This window comes from Vicugna pacos, chromosome 6 (assembly GCF_048564905.1).
Source record: "Vicugna pacos chromosome 6, VicPac4, whole genome shotgun sequence".
NCBI classification, from domain to species: domain Eukaryota; kingdom Metazoa; phylum Chordata; class Mammalia; order Artiodactyla; family Camelidae; genus Vicugna; species Vicugna pacos.
Genome location: NC_132992.1, coordinates 23432430 through 23453719, shown reverse-complemented (window position 1 = coordinate 23453719; position 21290 = coordinate 23432430). Strand labels below are relative to the sequence as shown.

Below are 21290 nucleotides of genomic sequence, written 5' to 3'. Positions count from 1 at the left end.
GAGACAAATTTTTATCCATTTTAGGTTTTCTTCTGGGAAGCTTTAACAAAAAGGCAGATTAATAAGAGAAAAACTGTTTAATAATGCATGCAGCACACATGATGTGGGATTAACCAAAAGTAACTCAAAATGGTGGCTCAGAATTCCAGCTTATAAGGCATCTTCAACAAAGAAGAAATCAATTTGTAGAGAAATGACAGGACAAGGAAAGCAGTTGTAGGCTTCCAATGGCAGCAAACTGGGGGAAGGGAATTACATGGGAGGAAACTAATGGAGTAAAGTTTGTTTGCAGATTCTTCTGGCACTGGCTGGGTTGATAAGAGTCTGTCTCCAGGAAAAGAACTTTTATCCTGCCTTTAGACAGAAAGTGGGGGGCTTGTTCTGGATTTGTTGCTTCTTAGTTGCCTTCAGCTCAAAATATGTCAGTATGACAGGGGCATATTTTGGGGAGAAATTCTGACTTCCTTTCACTGGATCACTTGGTATTTGTGCTTTTAATTTTTTGAGGGCCCTCCATACTGTTTTCCAAACTGGTTGTGCCATTTTACAATCTTATCAGTGCACATGGGTTCAAATTTCTCCACATCCTTGCCAACACTTGTTATTTTCTGATTTTTTGATAGTAGCCATCCTAATGAGTATGAGATGGTATCTCATTATAGTTTTGATTTGCATTTCCCTGATCATTTGTGATGTTGGGCATCTTTTCATATGTTTATTGGCCATTTGTATATCATCTCAAAAGAAAAGTCTGTTTCTCTGAGCATCTTTTAATCAGGTTATTTGACTTTTTTGTTGTTGAATTATAGGAATTCTTTGCATATTCTGGATGTTAACCCCTTATCAGATAGATGATTTGTGAGTATTTTCTCCCATTCCATAGGTTGCCTTTTCATTCTGTTGATTATGTCCTTTAATGCACAAAAGTCTTTTTTTTTAATTCAATTTATTTAAACTAAAATTCACCCATTTCTCCTAACCCCCACCCTCCACCTCTGGTAACCACTAATCTGTTCTCTGCATCTATGAGCTTGTTTATTTGTATCTATATACATATATGTATTCGGATTCCATATATAAGAGAGATCATATGGCATTTGTCTTTCTCTGTCTGACTTATTTCACTTAGCTTAATACCCTCAAGGTGCAATCATGTTGCAAATGGCAAGATTTCATTCTTATTTATGGCTGAATATTCCATTATATATATATATATGTATTTATATTATATACACACACACCCCCCCCATATTTTCTTTATCCATTCATCCATGTGCAGATGTTGTTTCCATGTCTTGTCTGTTGTAAATAATGCTGCAGTGAACATGAGGGTGCAGATACCTTTTCAAGATACTGATTTTTGTTTCCTTTGAATGTATACCCAGAAGTGGGATTGCTGAATCATATGGTAGTTCTATTTTTAACATTCTGAGGAACCTCCATACTGTTTTCTATAGCAGCTGCACCAATTTACCTTCCCACCAACAGTGCACAAGGGTTTTCCTCCATATCCTCCACATCCTTGCCAACACTTGCGTTTCCTAACACAAAAGTCTTTAAGTTAGCTGTAGTTCCACTTGGCTATTTTTGGGGTTTGTTGACTGTGAGGCTGATAGGATCTTGATAGGAATCACATGGAATCTGTAAATTGCTTTTATTACCATCTTAAAAGTATTTGGTTTTCCAATCCATGAAAATGGAATGTCTTTCCATTTTTCTAGGTTTTTAATTTCTTCCAGGAGTGCTTTGTCATTTTCTGTGTACAAGTCTTGTACCTTCCTGGTTAAATTTATTTCTAAATATTTTATTCTTTTTGATACTATTTTAAATGGAATTGTTTTTCTTAATTTCATGTTTGGATTGTGCATTACTAGTGTATAGAATTACAACTGATTTTTGTGTTGATTTTGTATCCTACAACTTTGCTGAATTTATTAGCTTAATTAGTTTTGTTTTGTTTTGTTTTTGGTGGATTCTTAAGTGTGTGTATTTATGTCGCCTGTAGATAGAGATAATTTTACATATTCCTTCCCCATTTAGATTCCTTTTATTTCTTTTTCTGTCTAATTGCTCCGGATAGCTCACTGCGGTTTCAGTACCATGTTAAATAGAAGTAGCAAAACGAAAGTTGGCATCCTAGTCTGATTCCTGACTCGGGGAAAGTTTTCAGTCTTTCACTATTGTATCAGATGTCAGCCATGGGCTCTTCATGAATTCCCTTTACAATATTGAGGATGTTCTTACTGCTTGTGTCTTGCCCTGCGTTTCTGCCTGGACAACCTTCAGCTTATCTCCGTTCAGGCAGAAGCTTTCTGCTTTCTATCCTTTCAGTTCTACATCTGTTATGTAATTCCTATTTCTTTTTGTTCATTTGTTTTATTCTTATTTCTTTGGAGTACCTATAGAGAGAGCCCCCGGATTTTTGTTTTAAGGCTCTTCTAGGGTGAGTGAAACAGGCTCATTAACACCTAATCTATAGCCTTTGACCAGCACATATTGAACAGTAGTAGTGTCGGTGAAGAAAAGCAATTGAGTTTATATCCTCTCAGTCGTCCATACTGGTTGTTAAACACCTACTAAATGCCAGACATTATTTAGTGCTAGAATACAGAAATAAATGACTACGCCCTGCCCTGACAGAGCACAGAGGGAACTGGTGGACATATGGCATAATTCTGTCTGGAAGTGGCAGCACAGTTTTCCCAGAGGAAGAGGCATTTAACAATGAGTTAGAATTTGCCCAGCAGAGCCATGAGAAGGATTCCAGGTAGAGGGGTAAGGCGAGAGAAGGCAGGCTTACTCCAGAGCTAGAGGAGCCAGAGGAGGAGACACCCAAGGAGAATGGCTTTGGGTACATTTGGACTTTGGCCCCACTGTCGGCTCAATGGCACTGACTATGGAAGTCTTTGCATGGCTTATATATCAACAAGGGACTCTGAATGACAAGGCTTAGGAACAGTCTGGGTAGGACGAGATTCATATGGATCCGAGTTATCTGCCCAACTTTGTGAAAACTCTTATCTCTTATGAGCCAGCCAATTCCTCTGATCACTGAGACCCTCCCAACTCAGGAACTCTGATTTCCTAGGACTGGTAAGAAGCATATGCCTGGTAAAACTCATTCATTCAGCAGACATTTGAGTATAACTATGCTAGGTTTATACCTGGCAATGGGTATGTAATGGTGAATAAGATAGATGTAATCCCTGCTCCAATGGCATATACCGACTGCAGTGTGGAGCATGATGTGGGGAAGGCAGTAAACAGCACACGGTCAGGTTCTGTGTGATAGGAGGAGGAAGGAGGCAGAGGCTACCTCTATACCTAATCTGTTGTCTTCCAGGACTCTGAATGAGAGCATTAACCTTTGCCCATTTACTTTCCTTCTCTGGTCCTGTTTATTTTATTTTCATCGTTTTAGTCAACTTCAGAGGTTCTTAAAGTAAGGACACATGGATGGGCTTCAGAGGGTCTCTGTATGTGTATTTTTTTTCTGAGAAGAGTCTGTATATTTCAACAGATCCTTCAAATCTGCATTATCTAATACTGGCCACATGTGGCTATTTAAATTCAAGTTAGATAAAATTTAATGTGCAATTATAAAGTTGTACTAGCCACATTTCCAATGCCCAATTCACTTGGTTTAGTGGACAGCACATATATAGAACACTTCTATCATTGCACAAACTTCTACTGAACAGCATTACTTCAGAGTCTCTATAGAAAACAACAGTCCCTGACTACAATGACTCCACTAGTCTGCAGATACCTAAGACAGAGGGGAGTGTGTGTGCGTGTGTGCGCACGCAGGCGTGTGCGCACATGTGCGTGTGTTCTTCCACCTTCCATATGCTAGTCAAGTAATTGGTGTCTGGGTCAATTACAGTGCTAGGTGCTAGGATATTCATACAGAATCTGTGAAAAAGGTATTACCTTTAAGGAGTTCAGGTTGAGTCCAGTTGAACTTTCCTATAGTTAATAGTTGGCTGTGCTCTATATACCTAGAGAAACACTTGTACGTGTACCTCAGGAGACGTGTGTACCCCAGGAGACGTGCATAAGAACATTCACAGCAGCATTCTTATAATAACAAAAAACTGGAGACAACCAAGGTATCTGTCCATAAGAGAATGGATACTTAATTGTATATTCAGATAATTGTATACCAAACAGTAGTGAAAATGAATGAATTACATGGATAAAATAGTTTTGAGTGAAAGAAGTTACAGACAAATATATATATATATATGTGTACATGTATATCTGGTAAGAAAAGTAAAAGGATGATTAACAGGAAATTCATAATGTAGTTTTCCCTTTAGGTGGAAGGATGCCAGCAAGGAGTAGCACACGGGAAGCTTCAAAGGGGCTGGGTTTTATTGTTTTTTGAACTGAACAATATATTACATGTTATATAATTGTATGTATAATATCTCTCAAGATCAGTTTTTTTTAAAAGCTCTCTCTTGTTTTAACCTTTGGTTATCTCAGAAATAGTGACTCTCCTTTTCTAGTCACTCACTGCACAACTCCCAAGGTCTATTTGACACCCATGCAACTGGTGGGTACTGCTCTCAAGTGCCTAGGCCATGGGTCACTTTCACTAGGGATGGAAAGAGAGGACTGTATGTCTGTAATTCTGGAGACAGTAATAAGCAATAGACAATAATTTGCAAAAGTGACTGACTACTTTAATATGCCTTAGCATATTCAAATAATGCTTCTGTATCAAAACAGAGCTGAGGGATCTAAAAGCAGTTTACAGTTCTGGTATTCTACATTTGGCATGCTTTCAGACAGAGCCCTGTGCATTGCTTATTCTAATACTTAATTAATATGGCATCTGGACAGAAAGTTCTTGAAAATACTTCACTAATTCAAGTAAATAATAAACAATACAAATTTTCTTGTAAACTTTCCAGCACTTAAAATGTTGGAATTAAAGCAGGTCAAAAATTTTTCAAAGGAAAATATTCAAGACAGTCAGAATCTTGGAGAAAGCCAGAGGAGAAAAAAAGTCCTCAGAGTCAGTGACCTTTTATTTAGCCCAAAGAGAAATATGAAAAACTTACTACTCTCCATAGTACCACAATTAGAGAAGAAAGTTTGCTTCTGTTTCTAACTCCATGGAATCATCAGTCATGTCCTCAGGGATTGCCTCCATCCATTAATTTCACCCTACTGAAATTAGGTTTGACCCAGTTCTACATTCTAGAGATTTCAAATGAAAAGTTTTGAAATTTGAAATCTGGGCCATTGCTCATCCTCACTGTGATAAAAAGGAAAGGTGTAACAAGTTGTTGCTTGCTAATTATCCATAGCTATCTTTGCAAAAGATACAAAGCACAGGATATAGCAAATGTTATTCCCCATTTCCCCTGGTCTATTGGCATTTATTCACTTTGTCTTTCCTAAGCCTTTCCTAAGCAAGTTTACTATAAAATAGATTTCAGTTTTTGCTTTATTGATCTTCAATATGAAAAAACCAGTTTTCAGGTCAGTAGGCATTCTCAGAAGCTGTTATGGCAAGGTGGATAGTTTTCATATGATAGCATGCAGCTTAGGGAATGATTTGAGATAGCAAATTTTTGGATTGGTGTTGCAGACTTAGAGAAAAATGTGTGGATTCATTCTTGAATCTCTCCAGACATTGGTATGACTGTATTCCCAGAGATGGTTCTCAGTGGGACCACACTTCTAATGATAAGGAACAGACTGAATTCATTTCTGTCATTACCGGCCTCTCAAAACCAATCCTTGCAAGTCTTGTAGCCCATCTGGGTTTTTCTCATTAGAGTTTAAGAGGCACACCAGGAAAAAAATATCATTGGATTTCAATTCTTCCTTCAGAGCTTTGTCATATGAGAGCTGCTGACACATAAGGGCCTGGCCAGGTGGCAGACCATCACCAACTAAACACTGGGCAGCTCTTCCCAGAGCACCTCATTCTCCAGAGACAATGGTCTTCTTGAAGCTGGACTCAGAGAATGAAGACCCCATTCCTTGACACTGAAGCGGTAAGAGAGCTAGAATATCTTGGTAACGCATTTGGCTGTGCAACAGTTCTTTCTCTCATGATCTTCCAGAGTTTAAGGGGTTCCACAATAGCTCAGATAGGACTTGTGAAGAACCCTTGTGTTGATGGAGAATGGTTTCCTGGAGCTGTGGTTTGTTGGTAAGTTCTGGGGAGTAACGGGGACCTTTCCAAATATAGCAGCCATTCCTATAGAGCTATCTTGTCCAAGTCGTCTGTTGCAGCTGCTCCAGTAGATGGCGCCTCTAACTCTCTTACTGCCTTCGTTTATTATAAATCTTTTGCCATTACTAATCCAAGTCCCCCCAACCTGCCCCACCACCACCAGCCTGGGGGCTTTTAAACAATCTGGCATGTTGTTAATTTTTTTATTCTCTTAGAAACAGGTAAACAAGCACAGTTCTTATACAACAAGAGATCATAGAAATGCAAAACACTGGAACTTTCAGCAATTTCATAACAAGTCTTACTGCAATTTCATGTGAAAGTTACCACAAATGAACCAAGTATGAAAACAGGTAAAGAGCAGAGGAATAGAAAAGTGAGCTTCTACTCACAATTTCTTTTTTTTTTCTCTAGACACTTTCAGTGCTTTATATTTTCAGAATCTCTTCAGCTGAAGATTTTCCTTTGAGAAAATAATCCACTCACTTTTTATTTATAGAGACTGGACACATTGATAGAACTTATCAAATTTCCATAGGAAGTCATCACTGTGAGAAGCAGGGAAAAGCTCAGAAAAATGGTGCAGACTTGCCAGTCTTTACAGAGGTTGCAGCCCCAATGGATAATTTAAATACTATCTGGCAAGTGCTGGGGGAACTCAGGGAGCTACAGGAGCATGTAAGAGGGGTGCAAAGGCCCAGAAGCAAGAGAGAGCACAGAACCAGGTGAGAGAAATCTAAGAAGGATCTGCAGGTTGCAGAGTTAGGGGAGGCTTCTTGATGGGGATGACATCCAAGCTGAGACCTGAAGGATGAAAAGGAGCAGGCCAGGCAGGGGTTGATGGGAAGGAGACGAGGAGCAGCAGGAGGATGTTCCAGGGAGAGGAGAGGGTAAAGCATCTGCAAAGGTCTTGGGGAGAGAGAGTAAGGTTTAGTTCAGGGAAAGGGAAAGGTCAGTGTCTCCAGGGCACTTTAGGAAAGTCCCTCAGGGGCTATTAGCCTTTTTTTTGTGACATAGAACTTTGGCAGTCCTGGGAAACCTATGTGCCCCTTCTCAGAATATTGTTTTTAAATGCATAAAATTAAGTTTGTTAGAATACAAAGGCAAAGAATTAAGTCAGAATACAGTTATCAAAATATATTTTAAAATCTATGAAATAATAATATAATAATGTATATACTTCCTTATGAATGCATAGCATTAAAGATCTCATGGCAGGTCTAATAACTACCACTGTTTTGTAGTAGCAGTGATGAGGGTAGAGCAGTAACAGTAATGTAATATAACTGTATCTGTTATTTCTATTGGTGATAAAATCACAGGTAAGGTTAGCATTACTGTAGTTTGTTGCTTACTTTTATTGAAGGAAGTGCTTTCAATTAGAGATAAGTGAAAATAAAGATGCGTTTCTCTCCAGACCAAATAACCAATTGAATTCTACCCGTGAACCCCTTGGGAGTGTGTAGAACCCAAACAGCAACACTTCCTAACAGCACCTTAGCAAATGGATTGAAGATCAAGGCCGAAGATAGGTGCTGGGATGACCCTCAGGTCTCAGCCCAGAGAGGTGTCAACATTCCCAAGGAATATGGATTGACGAAGGAGAAGTGGAGCCTGCAAGCAGGGGCTACTTCCTTCCATTCTCAGGGCCGCAAACTTTGCTGAAGACACTTGGTGCCAGGTTCTGGGGTACCGAGCGGTACAGAGAGAACGTGTAAACCATTACCGCAAGGGATTGGTGAGCGCTGTTTACTGATTTCCAGCATCGTATAGGACGGTAGTTAGAGGTACCGACGTTCGATAGACTCGAGTTACAATGCCTTTTCTTCAATTACAGAAACTGTATAACCTTGAGCAAGTTTATCTTTCAGTGTCCTCATCTGCAAAATGGAGTAACAAAAATTTCTATCATGATCACAGGGTTATGGCGAGAAAGTGTCTGTTGTGGTGCCTGTTAAATGGATACTGGATGAACGAAGGTTGTTAAATGTGAATTGAATGAAACTGCCTGATAACCTTTCAAGAGAGGGAATTTCTCTATTCTTTTCCTACTCCCTGTTTTTCCCTCTTTGCTTAAATCCAAAAGAGAAATTAAAACCTCCTCTGGGAAGGTAGCTGTGTCTTCAGTCTCTAGCTTCTACAAACGACCAAGTTTCCACGTGTTGTCAACATCTCTAAAGTTGTATACTTTTCTTGAGCACCTGCAGCCTGCTGGCCGGCAGAGAATCCTCAACACTCTGTGTCTCGGAGATTTTAAAGTGAAACCTGATGCTTTAAATGAAACCTGATTTTATTTCATAGTAAGGGCAGGTATTAAAAACCCTACGTAGGAGTCCACAGTAACTGAAGCCCCTCAATCAGGAGCCAGGCTAATTAATATCGAACAGACCACCATTGGAACATATGGGAATATTAATAATCGTAAAATTCTATGCATTGTTGCTTACTTCATTAAAAAAGATACTAAGTTCATTTGAAAATTCTGATTCCCAGAAAATGTCTCTTTCCCTCCATTTTCTTTATCTATGAGGTCAGAATGCTCCAAAACGCCGTCTTTCAAAAGTTCAAGTCGGAGGTTGTTTGTGCTGGAGTAAATCGACTAGTAAAGCATACCTAGAATGAATATTTAACTGTTTCGACTCCACAAGCAAAAGATCAGAGGGGAAAAAAGAAAAAAAGAAAACCTACTCTCGACGAGGATGGGATTCGAACCCACGCGTGCAGAGCACAATGGATTAGCAGTCCATCGCCTTAACCACTCGGCCACCTCGTCCCCGAACCATACTTCTTCCTGGTAGCTATAGGGAGTAACACTAGGGGGATGTGACGCAACCTGATGGAAGCCGCCATTTTGTACGGAAGCAAAGACTCGATCATTTTTATAGCAAGAAATCAAAAGAAGATGGCCGCTCCCATGATGTGTGGGATGAAGAGGGAGGGACAAAGAAAATTTCAGTAGAAAATTAGATTACCTTGAAGGAAGTAAAATTGGCACACAGGCTGAGAAGGAAGTTTGATTAAAGGAGCCTTAGGAGGGCTCTGGAGTCTAAGGGGCGGAGCCGACGCAATGAGCGGCTCTGCGCATGCGCTTCAGCTAGGCGGTTACATTTGAATGCTTCACTGAGGTAGTCGGACGTTGTGAGTTGACGTCGAGGAGTGGCGGCGAGCTGCCTCTCTGAGAAGCGTGTGGACCCCAAACAAGTCTGAGAAGAATTTGTGAAGCCTTTGGGACGTGGCGGGTAACTTCCGTCCTGGGTTTTGGGAGTGGGGAACTTTAGGTTTTGTCTGAGCGGTCTGAAGGCCCCGCCGTGGCGGTGGGGGGACGCTCCTGCCCGGCGTCCTCGGAACGCGCTGGTCTCAGAGTAGATGCTTCTTTCTGGGTGCGGGGCTCTTTCTTTTCTCACATTGGCCTGCACTTCGTGCCGCCGCCTCCTCCCTAGCGTTCTCCATCCGCACCTGGGCCCCACGGGCGGTCCGGGATGGCTGGCCCGCGGCTCTCTCGGCGTCCCAGCCCGCGGCGCCCCACCCCGCCATCTTCTGTCAGGGTTCCGGGACTCTTAATTGTTTCTCTTCCCTGGGGAACTCACGGCTGTTTGCATTTCTTACTCAATCTTTTCTTAGCTATAAATGAAGTGACAGCAATAAGTGATTTTGAACACTCGACTTGTAATTTGTGTACAGTGTCTGATCCGAGTTCTGCCAGCACTGAGCAGATTTTGGGTTTCCTGCAGATGTAACATTAACAAGTAAAGCCATTATCAGTACGCCGCAAGTAAGTTTTAAAAACTCTTCTATTACTAGGCCAGAGTTAAAGAACCTTTTCTTGCTGCTTGTCTCCATATAGAATTTAAGAAAAAAGTTTTTAAGATATAAATATTGCTGACTGGAGTTTTAAAGATAGGTTTATAGAGATACGACAGAGAAAAACAATGCAGAGCTTACTCTAGTTACTAAGATTGAAGTTTTCAGTTGAATTGGATTAATCGAGTTCCTGAGATAGGTATTGGGTACCTTGTTGTCTTGTGCTAGTGCTGGAAGCGGATGATTCACTCCCTCATCTACAATTTACAGTTCAGAAAGGGAAATGATTAGTATACACAAATAACTGTAAAACAAGACAATGTGAATTATCATAGGACATTCTAAAGGAGTGTGGGAGCACAGAAAAGGGGATCTTATTTGATGCTTTTTGGCAGTGGAGACTAAAGGAGGTTTCTTGGAGAAAGTGGCATTTGAGGTGGAACTGGAAAGAAAGAGTGACTTACGGAGATGAGGAGTTAGTGTACTGTAAGATTTTGCTAATTAAACATTGATTGGGTTCAAAGGAGTATAATTCTTCATTATGTGAATGGCTGGAAATGTTTACAAAATGACAAATAGATGTAAACTGAGTAAAAATGTTTGGAGTGGTAGTATTAATGATGTGTTTGATGCTAAGAAAGAGACACCAGAAGATACTCTAGATATTGATAGTAGGACAGTGCTGTCCAATAAACTTTTCAGTGGTAATGTAATGTTTTATTTCTGTACTGTCCACCACAGTACTCATTAATCAGAAGTGACTATTGAGGACCTGAAGTATGTCTATTGTGACTGACGAACTCTGTTTTAAGTGTTACATCGTTTTAATTAATTTAAATTTCAATAGCTACTGTAGTCGACAGTACAGGTCAAGAGCCTATATCTTTGGACACTATGAAATATATTAACTCTAGATAGTGGTAGTGTAAATGAAGGAGTGGACAAATAGGCAGGTAATAAATATTTCACGCTTTACAATCTCCATGGTCTGCGTGATCTCTGTCACATTTCTTCTTTCCTTACTTTTTGTTTTGTTGTCTACAACCCATTTTAAACATACAAAACTATGGTTAAGGACCCATTTGGCCCAACAGCAGTAGTTTATGGACCTCTGGATTATTGAGACATGTAGTTCCCAAACTTTCTTGGCTCATGGTGCCCTTAGGCCAATAGAAATACCTAGGAGTTCCATTTATTAAGTGATTAGGTCCCAACAATTTTAAAAGTTGTTATTAAGTTGTCCTAGCCACTTAGTAGCCATTTCAAAATATAAATATACACACACACACACACACACATAAATTGAAGGAAAAAGGTCTTTATTCTTAAATAATCAGAATTATTTACTAATTGGTATGTGTGCCTGTTGAATACTGCACACCTTTCAAATCTGTAAATCAGATTGGGTACTGGCACACTCATTTCCCGTACCTCATTGATAAGAAAAAGTACTTGATTAATATCACAGCAACTGCCAAAAATCCAGCTTTGCAATAATATGTTACCAAAAAAAAAAAAAAAAGAGAGAGAGAATGGGTACTGTTTTGAGCTAACAGTGTCTGACAGATGTTGATAATTGTTGTTTCTCTCAAAATTTTAATGTATCCCAGGATACCTTTGTGAGTATGCTGTAGCATCCCTGTGTACCAGTGCCCAGTTCTGGAACCAATCAATAATCAATTGATCTGGCAGTGATCAGAAGTTCAAACATGACAGTGTTTTACAAGTTAGGCTTAATGTGAGAATCTGGGGTCTCCTATTTCTTTTGGAGGTGGAACTTACAGTAATGTAACAAATAGAATATTTTAAAAGGAAGACTTAAATAAGCTTTGAATCTCATCACCTAATTAAGTGCCAACTGGTCTTCAGTTTACATAGGAATGTTGCACAATGAGTATTTCAAACAATGAAGATGTTTAGGTGATCCTGATTTGATAGTATTTAATATTTTTATCCTGTGAATTTGAAATATGTCACTAAATTTGAAAATATTCCCCAAAGTAGAAAAAAAATACAAGACATTGATCGTAAAGGTAACTTTAAAGAATTGTTTCTTAATTAGTCATTCAACAAATATTTATTGAGCTTCTTTAATTTACAAAGCAGTGTGCTAGTTTCTCAGAATATAACAGTAAACATTAGAGACACTAGCTCTGTTCTTATAGAGTTTACTGTTCAAGCAAGTGTATGTCGATGCAAATAATCAATAGCCAATCTATAATAAGAACGGAAGAGAGTTTTATTTGAGCCAAACTGAGAACTATAGCCTGGGAGACAACCTCTCAGTTAACTCTGAGGAACTGTTCTGGAAAAGCGTGTTTTTTTCAGCACAGTTTTATATCTTGTCAGAACAAAGAACATCAAACATGATGGGGCTACATGCCTTCAAAGTTTCAAAAAAAAAAAGATTAGCACACACAACAAATCAGTGTGTCCTTGGCATCTGAGAAAGAAGCCTTATCATTGAAGGAGTACTAGCACTGATATCCCAGGAAAGGAGGCATTTATCTCTATCTTCAAAACGAATATTCTATACTTACGGACAGTGCACCCTTTTCTTTAATGGTTAAAGCAGATGCACAATGTATGTTTGATAAGCCACGAGATAGGCTGTTCTAGTTAGCATAAAGCTCAAGCTAGATCTTGTATAACCCAGTGACTTCACCATACTTCAGTATGGTAGTTTGGGAAGATAACGGGAATAATTAAATTACATAACAGACTTTTAAATTACAGTTGTGGTAATGCTACAGAGGAGACATACAGAGTGCTACAAAGAGTACTTTTCTTGGCTTTCTTGCCAAGAGAGAATAGCAAATGTATATTTAGTGTCTTGAGAAAGAGTTTTGTGTGTGCAGGAATAGAAATGCCAATGTGACTAGCATGGATTTAGGAAGACAGTGGTATGAGATGAAGTCTGAGAGGTAAGCAGGAACCAGATCTTGTAGAGCTTTATAGGTCCTGATAAAGAGTTTATTCTCAGTCCAGTGAGAAACTATTGAAGGGTTTTATGTAAGGGAATGTCTTAAATGTGATTTCTGTTTCAGCAGATAATTGCCTACTATGTGGAGAAAGGACTTTGGGGGGATAAGAGTGAAAGTAGAGAGACCATGAAGTGGCAATTGCAATATTCTGTTTGAGAGATGATGGTAGCTTGAATTGTGGTGGCATTGAAGATAGAAGTGAAGGAATTTGGACTATATATTGGAACTAGAACCACCAGGCCTTGATGATAGATTGAATAGAAATAGAAATAGCTGTCGTTTGTTTGATCTCAGAGGAAAAGTTTTCAATTTCACCATTAAGTTGATGTTGGATTTTTAAACAGGTACTATTTGCTAGATTACGGAATTTACCTCCTATTCCTAGTGCTAAATTTTTCTTTTTTAAGATGTTAAAACTCATCAAACTGTTTTTTAATCTGTTGAGATGATCATATGATTTTTCCCTTTTAATCTATTAGTATGGTAAATTGTAAAATTGATTTTCTAATGTCAATTTTGCATTTCTGGCATGAAACCAACATGACCATGAAATATTATACTTTTTACAAATTGCTGGCTCCTTTTTGCTTTTTTTTTTTTAGGATTTTTATATTTATTTTAGTGAAAATGGCATGGAATTGTTCCTTTGTTGTACTGTATTTATCTGGGTATGTAGAGGTATATGTGTGTGTATGTAAGATGGAGGTGGTTGTAGGTACGAGAGCTTTCTTTAAATACAAAATAATTAGCTTAACATAAAGTGGTTGCTTTTGGGAAGGAGGATAGTATGTAATACCTAAAATTTTCAAACTAAAAAATACTATTTTAAGTAGATAGGGGTGTTATCTGAGAACGGGAGGTAATTGAAACCAGAAGAATTGATAAGCCAATTGAGAAAGTGATGGAGGACAAAAGGAGACGGTCAGAGATCAAATCCCAGAAGATTCCCATCACCTTACTTCTATATTAATAGCTAATTAAGTAAATTGATACTAAAAAATAAGTAGACTTTAACTTCAAGTTTAGGTGTGAAGTATTGTTCTTTAATTTGGTTTCTGTTATATATGATGAAATCATGTAAAATAAGAAATCTTTTAAGTACCTTTTTTGTTGCTTTGTTTTTTTACTTGCTGCTAAAAGTGTAAGAACATTGATTCTGACAGGTTAGGTATATGGTATTTAGTGTTGCGGTAGAAATGCTAATATTGTTGAGTCAGAATCTCTAGCTCTTTTGTTTTTTGAAATCTGCAATGGGATTTTTTTCTTACCCAGGAGTGAGGTTCTAAAGTTAAAAGGCATAAAGTGAAAATAATAGTTATGGATAGGTAGCAGCTAAGACCAATTAAATAAACTTCAGTTTATGCTGCTTATTGCACACTCTTTCCAAGACAGATACTCATTGAGTGGGATTGTAAGCATCATCAACTACATTATTTAAAAATGTTATTTTTATGCCTTTTTTTTTTTGCTAAGTAATTAAAATTGAATTTTCATAACATAAACATGCATTTATGCATAGCCACTGTATTTTGATAGCTGATTGACTACATTTTGAGGTTGAATTATTATGTAATCCATAAACTCTTATAGACTAGGACAAATTTTTATTTGAACCATTAACGTCCATATCATCCCAGCAGAGTTAGTCACTGATTTCACCCTGAATATGAGAATTTTCCAGGAGTGGTGATTATAACAGAATAGTCAAAATTTTTCATGTTTCATTGTCACATACTGAAGTTTTTCCTTTTTATTTTTGGCCTTCACACAGAATGTAATCCTGAAGTCACAACTTTGCTCTTAATCTCTTTATAGATTGTAATTTCTTTCCCTTTTTTCTTGCATTTTCTCATATTGTATATTTGTTACAGAAAAAGTTTTTCTTCAGAAATGGATGGAGTGTCTTCAGATGCTAATGAAGAAAAGTAAGTTCATGAAATGCAGCTAAAAATGTTAAAACTATCAGAGAAGGATTCTTTTCCAAATAGTAAGACATGTTGATAACTTTCGAAATCTTTTTCAGTTCTGTTCTAGGGAAAAGAAGTAAATGTTACAAAGTCACAGCATTCCTTACCATATCTTTATATAAACTCATCTAGTGTAAAAACTTAAGAGGAACTTTAGAGACCACCTCCCATCCCTTCAATTTAAATTTCTTTTTCTTTGTTTAAGCAATGTTTTTAAATTTTTGAATTAGTTGCCAAAATTTCAAGATTGAATACAACAATTAGATTTTCAGCTTTTCTTAAAAATCAAGTGTGGCAACACTGTGGGCTCATATTCTTGTTTGGCAACAACTAACCTGAGTTGGGTACGTAGTGGCTGTGACAATCAGACCAGATAGGAAGGAACTCTCCTTTATAAAATCTCAACACAACCTATTTTCCTGTACCTGATAAATTATGTGTTTGCATTTGAATATTCAAAACCTGCTCTAAAAATCACACAGTAGTAAAACCAGAGCTACAGTCTCTTGATTTATGGTCCATTCATCTTATAATTGTACTTCTGTCAATATGGTAAATTAATGTTATACTGATTGTTTTTCAAGAGACAGTCTTGTGATATAACATAGGTATTTTAAAACACTGACTTCCTAAAGACTGAATTTAAGTCTTGTAGTATTAATTTTATTAAATGAAAGTGATACCAAGTGTTAAGTGAAAGTAATAGCCAATTTCAAAGCATATAAGGGTAGATAAACAACAAGGTCCTACTGTGTAGCACAGAGAACTATATTCAATATCTTGTAATAACTTATAATGAAAAAGAATACATATATGTGTAACTGAGTCACTATGCTGTATACTAGAAAGTAACACAACATTATGAATCAACTATACTTCAATAATAAATAAAATTTTTTAAGCATGTAAGGAATGTAATGATGGGTTTTAGAAATTCAGTTTTTTACCCTTGTGTATGTAAATTTCTTTTCCTTTTTCAGTGACAATATAGAGAGACCTGTTAGAAGACGACATTCCTCAGTAAGAAATACTTATTTAAGCTAATAATTATTACCTTTTGTTGAATGATGACTGTATACCATAGTAATTTTGACTGTGGCATCACCATCCCAACTCCACTGGCTTCTGTTGCTCTTTGGATAAAAACTCAAATATTTAACCTGATAACACAATTCTGTAAATATACTAAAATTAATATTTTATGGATTTCATGGTAATTTAATAAATTGTGTGCTATGTAAATTATACTTCAGTAAAGCTGTTTAAAATATATTTAAACTGGTGTACAAAGCAAGACATAATATAATTCAACTCAGACTGATTTAAGCACAAAATTTATTGGGTTATGAAATTTAAAAAATCCAAAGATGGAGGTTGACATTAGGCACAACTTAACTGACCAGGGGTTCCAGCAATATTACCAGTGGTTCTAGGTACTTTCACCGTAAGCATCTTTGTCACAAGCATGTTTGCCACATAACTGATTAGTGGTAGTGCAATTTTGCCATGAAAGTTAAATAACTAGTTTGATAATAATAAATGATAGTTTGGTTTCAACTGGTTGACAGTTTGGTTTTATTTCTTCATTAATGCAATGCTCCCATTTTTATAATAAGTAAATCTGAAAGAGTCTAAGGGTCTCCAATGCAGAGTTGAACCCATATTTCCCATAGAATTTTGGAATATCTGTGAACAGACATGTGACTTTATGCCAAGAATAAACAACAATATAGAAGAATTTCATAATGCAATACAAAACTCAGTTAAAAATATGCATCCTAGTATTGGGAAATTGATACCTCTCTTAATGAAGGAAGGAATTTTATTGAAAAAGAAAAAGTATGATGCCAAATGAAGAGAACGAAGTAATAAACAAATGTATAGAATACTATGAACAAAAGACAGACAAGTGCTTAGGTATTAGGTACAGCCCACAAAATAAAATCAGTTATTTGTGAAGTATTGCCATGACTCTACAAACATTTTAAATATATTAAAAAATTTTATATTTTGCAATAAAGTCTTTAATTTTGTTATTCATTTTTCATGTTTTATTATGTCCTTTTTAATATCTCATATTTTTCTTTATCTTTTTTGGCAAAATTGCCTTACAATCAATTATGTTACAAACAATTATGCAGCAAAAACGTTTATGGTAAAGATGTGGCAAAGATGTTTATGGTAAAAATACTGGACATGACCACCAGTATTAGGATTTCCTTTCATTTTTTATACTCTGATCACTTTCTCTGGGTAATCTTCATTATCAAACAGGCTCTCTTCGTGTGATTACTGTAGTACATCTAGCTCTCTCAATTTTCAGGTTGAAGACCTACATGAACAAGTGTCTATTTCCTCAAGATAAAAAAAATCCCAGAGTACTCAGGACTGAATCATGTTGGCTCAATTATCTTGATATGGGTCAAATCCTCACTCTCAAACCAATCACTGTTGATGAAGGAATATCACGTGCAGATTGTTCCAGGCCTGGGCTACCTTTTGTACCCTAGAATTGGAGTAGAGCTCTACCCACACCACATGGGATGAGAGTAGGCAAAACAATTGGGAAGGTGGTCAGGGACAAGGAAATAGATGCCAAATTTTTAAACCAGCCACAAAGTATAGCACTTAATTTGAGGAGTTTTAGAGGTTTTTATAGGAATTTTAGGATCTCTACCTTTCTACTTATGGTATAACTTGAAATGAGGTGACTATTAATAGATATGGCAGATTTTCTTCAATAATTCCCTTCCAGATTTTGAAACCCCCAAGGAGTCCTCTTCAAGACCTCAGAGGTGGGAATGAAACTGTTCAGGTAAATTTTGATATATATGCTTTATAGATGACTATTTTCAGTGATATTTTGAATAGTCAGGAACTTTATTAGCTATATGAAGGGAGAACGTCATAAATGATTCTCAATTGCATATAGACAAGTAAGCATCCCATGGCCTTCAGGTTAAAATCCAAATAACTTAAATAAGCTAAGAGTCTTGATTTCTAACCCATATTTGCTTTTCCAGCCTCCTTGCTTGCCACTCTCACATATGTATCTCACCATTCAGGATTGCTTACCATTCCCCAAACTGTCAAGCCTGCAGGTATTTACATATGATGTTACCTCTGTCTAGATGGCTAGTCCCTCGTTCTTCATTTATCTGCCAACATCTTATTAAAATTTTTTTATACACACTGAAAAGTAGAAAGAATTTTGCCATGAATGTTCATATGGTCATCACCCAGATTTTACAATTCATATTTTGTTATACTTGATTTATCATATATTTGTAGTCCTCTTTATCTGGTAATTCCTATTGATCTTCAAGACTCAGCTCTGGTATCACTTCTCTCAGAAAATCATCCCTTAACATCTTCTATTGTAATTGTTTACTAACCTCCATTCTAAATTGAGAACTCTCTGAGGTTGGAAACTTTCTCATGTGTTTTTTAAATGTATTATGTCCGGTATATGTAGTTCACTTTCAATACATTTTGTTGATTGATGAAATGCCTGTAGTTTTGGAGACCATATAATTCTGAGTGTTTACTTCAGCCTCTCTTGTCTTTCTGTTTCTCAAATACATCAAGCTTTTCCTTGCTTCAGGGCCTCTGTACATGTTCTGCCTAGAATGCTTTCCCACTAACCAACTCTTCACCTGCCTGCTAACTAATCCTTCATGTCTCAACTTAAATGTACTTTTCAAAGAAATCTTCTCTGATTCTCAGGCTAAATTACTATTTTTATATAGTTTTTATTCATACCACTCATCATACTTTTGATTTTATATGTGTGGATTTTTTGTTTTAATGTTTGTTTCGCCATTAATTCCCAGTAGAGTAGGGACCGTATTTGTTTCCTTTACCACTCTTTTTTCATCACTCACCATGGGATTGGGGGGGCGGTGAGTGTTTTGTTTTTGAGTTTTTTATTTAATGAATGTTGAATGACAGATTCACAGACTAAAAGAGCTTTAAAACCAACAGGACCTCAACAGTAATCTTGAATCTAGTTCTTCATTATATAGATGAGGAATATGAGATCCAGAGAGATTAAATGTTTTGTCAAAGCCTACACAGCTAGTTAGTGGCAGACTTCAAACTGGAATTCTAATCTCCTAACCTCTAACTCAGTGCTGTTTCCAGTATACCACACAAATTTGAGGGATTTTTAGTAAGAAATATAGTATTTACTATGTCTATATTATTGTCATTATTAAGCTCAAGACCACATGTAATGTCTGCCAGAGTCTTAACATAGAGGATGAATATTCTTGATTCTTTGTTATAATAAAACTTAGACTCAGGTATTCAGACTTATCACAGTAAAGTTTTCTGTGGATTTCATTTGTTTCTCTGTCTTTTGCTTTTTGTGTTTGGTAACTATGTGAGTAAAAATGTTTGCTCTTGTTAAGGAGGATGAGAAAAAATAAAAATAGTATAATGAAAGGATGCTCAGCATCACTAATCATTAGGGAAATTCAAATCAAAACCACAGTGAGCTATCAGCACATACCCATTAGGATGGCTATTATAAAAAAAAAAAAATCCAGAAAATAACAAGTGTTGGCTAGGATGTGGAGTAATTGGAACCCTTGTGCACTATTGGTGGGAATTTAAAATGGTGTAGCTGCTGTAGAAAACAGTGGTTCCTCCAAAAATTGAAACCAGAATTACCGTATGATCCAGCAAGTCCACTTCTGGGTATATACCCAGAAGAAATGAAAGCAGGGTCTTGAAGAGATGTACACCAATGTTCATAGCAGCATTAATCACAGTTGTGAAAACGTGGAAGTGACCCAGAGTCCTTTGACATATGAAAGGATACACAAAATGTAGTACATGGCATTAAAAAGGAAGGAAATTCTGATACATATGGCAACATGGATGAACCTTGAAGACATTATGCCAAGTGAAATAAATCAGTCACAAAAAGACAAATATGATTTCTACTTACAAAGTACCTAGTGCAGTCAAATTCATAGAAAGAGAAAATAAAATTGTGGTTGTGGGGAGGTTAGTGAGGGAAGAGGGAGTTGTTTAATGGCTACAGAGTTTCACTTTTGCAAGATGAAAAGATTTCTGGAGATTGGTTGCACAGCTATGTAGATGTACTTAACCCTAAAGTGTACACTTAAAAATAGTTTAATTTTTAAGTATGTTATGCTAAGTCAAATAGCCACAGAAGGACAAATACTGCGTGATTCCATTTATATGAAGTGCCTAAATAGTCAAACTCATAGCAGCAGAGAACAGAACAGCAGTTGCCAGGGCAGAGAGGAGGGGAAATGGGGAGTTGCTAATCAACTGGTTTAAAGTTTCAGTTATGCAAGATGAATGAATTCTAGAGATGAGCTGTACAACATTGTGCCTACAGTTAACAATATTGTATTGTACATTTAAAAATCTGTTAAGAGGGTAGATGAGTGGTTTTACCACAATAAAATTTAAATTTAAATTTAAGAAGTGGTTAATACAGTAAGTTTTATGTTAATTGTATTTTACCAAATAAAAAAAATTTTTTAATCTTTAAAGTAATATAGTAAGTTTACCATAATAGGCAACATATCACTTGTTTTGTCCCCAGTCTTTCTTCTACAATAGCAAAATAACCATTCATTTAAAGGAGAGAGAAAAGATAAGGGACAGTAATCACCTTTTTTAAATATATGTTGTTTGTGTCAGTGTGCTTATTATCACTCATATTGAAAAATCATATCCATGTTTGTTAAGTGCTTTTATATGGAATATTTTGGAGAATCAAATTGTCAAAATTAATAATATCACATTAATTCAGAATAAGACTTGGTCTTTATCTATAGTACTTTGGAGACCTAATTTACAGTGGTTTCATTAAAAATCATACCATATATTCTCTGCCCTTAGGAATCCAATGCTTTGAGAAATAAGAAAAATTCTCGTCGAGTCAGCTTTGCAGATACTATAAAGTAAGTTGAAAAGAGAAATAATTAAAATGTTACAGGTAATGCTTTTTTATGTGTCACACCAAATATGTTGGTACTAACATGATTTGGATAATTTGTTTTTCAATTAGATAAGCATTAGAAAATTGTTATTTAAAAGGCTGTTATTCAACATTATGCTTAAAAGAGAAACATTGAAAGCATCCCCTCTAAATTTTGAAGCAAAACAAATATGTCTTACTGCTGTTATTTAACATTGTATTGGAGGTGCTAACCAACAAAAATAAACTAGAGGAAAAAACAGAGTTATAAAAATTGGAAAGATGGGGATAAATCTATTATCTTTGCAGATTAATGATTGAATATTAAGAAAATCCAAGAATATCAATTGAAATACTTCTATAAACAATAAGTAGCA

The 21290-nt window shown here is 36.5% G+C and overlaps 1 protein-coding gene, 1 long non-coding RNA gene and 1 other non-coding gene across 5 annotated transcripts in view; 1 reads left to right on the top strand and 2 right to left on the bottom strand.

Moving 5' to 3' along the window:
* Window positions 1–7537: 7537 nt before the first annotated feature.
* Window positions 7538–8961, bottom strand: LOC140696828 (uncharacterized). Its single transcript, XR_012073375.1, has 2 exons — window positions 8888–8961; window positions 7538–8079 (listed from the first exon to the last, which is right to left on the bottom strand). It is a non-coding gene; the product is annotated as an uncharacterized lncRNA (long non-coding RNA).
* On the bottom strand, window positions 8891–8972 carry TRNAS-GCU (transfer RNA serine (anticodon GCU)). The gene has a single exon. It is a non-coding gene; the product is annotated as a tRNA-Ser (tRNA).
* A 220-nt stretch (window positions 8973–9192) lies between these two features.
* The window catches only part of KNL1 (kinetochore scaffold 1), a 48285-nt gene continuing 36187 nt past the window's right edge, over window positions 9193–21290 (top strand). Inside the window, exons 1-6 of one of the 3 annotated variants that reach the window (XM_072962666.1) lie at window positions 9193–9438; window positions 9881–9971; window positions 14856–14909; window positions 15932–15971; window positions 17707–17766; window positions 20835–20896. In XM_072962666.1, the coding sequence (XP_072818767.1) occupies window positions 14875–14909; window positions 15932–15971; window positions 17707–17766; window positions 20835–20896 (197 nt within the window). In that variant the 5' untranslated portion in view covers window positions 9193–9438; window positions 9881–9971; window positions 14856–14874. Of the gene's footprint in view, window positions 9439–9820; window positions 9972–14855; window positions 14910–15931; window positions 15972–17706; window positions 17767–20834; window positions 20897–21290 lie in introns of all 3 variants that reach the window. The other 2 variants (XM_072962665.1, XM_006201650.4) reach the window with 2 other exon arrangements.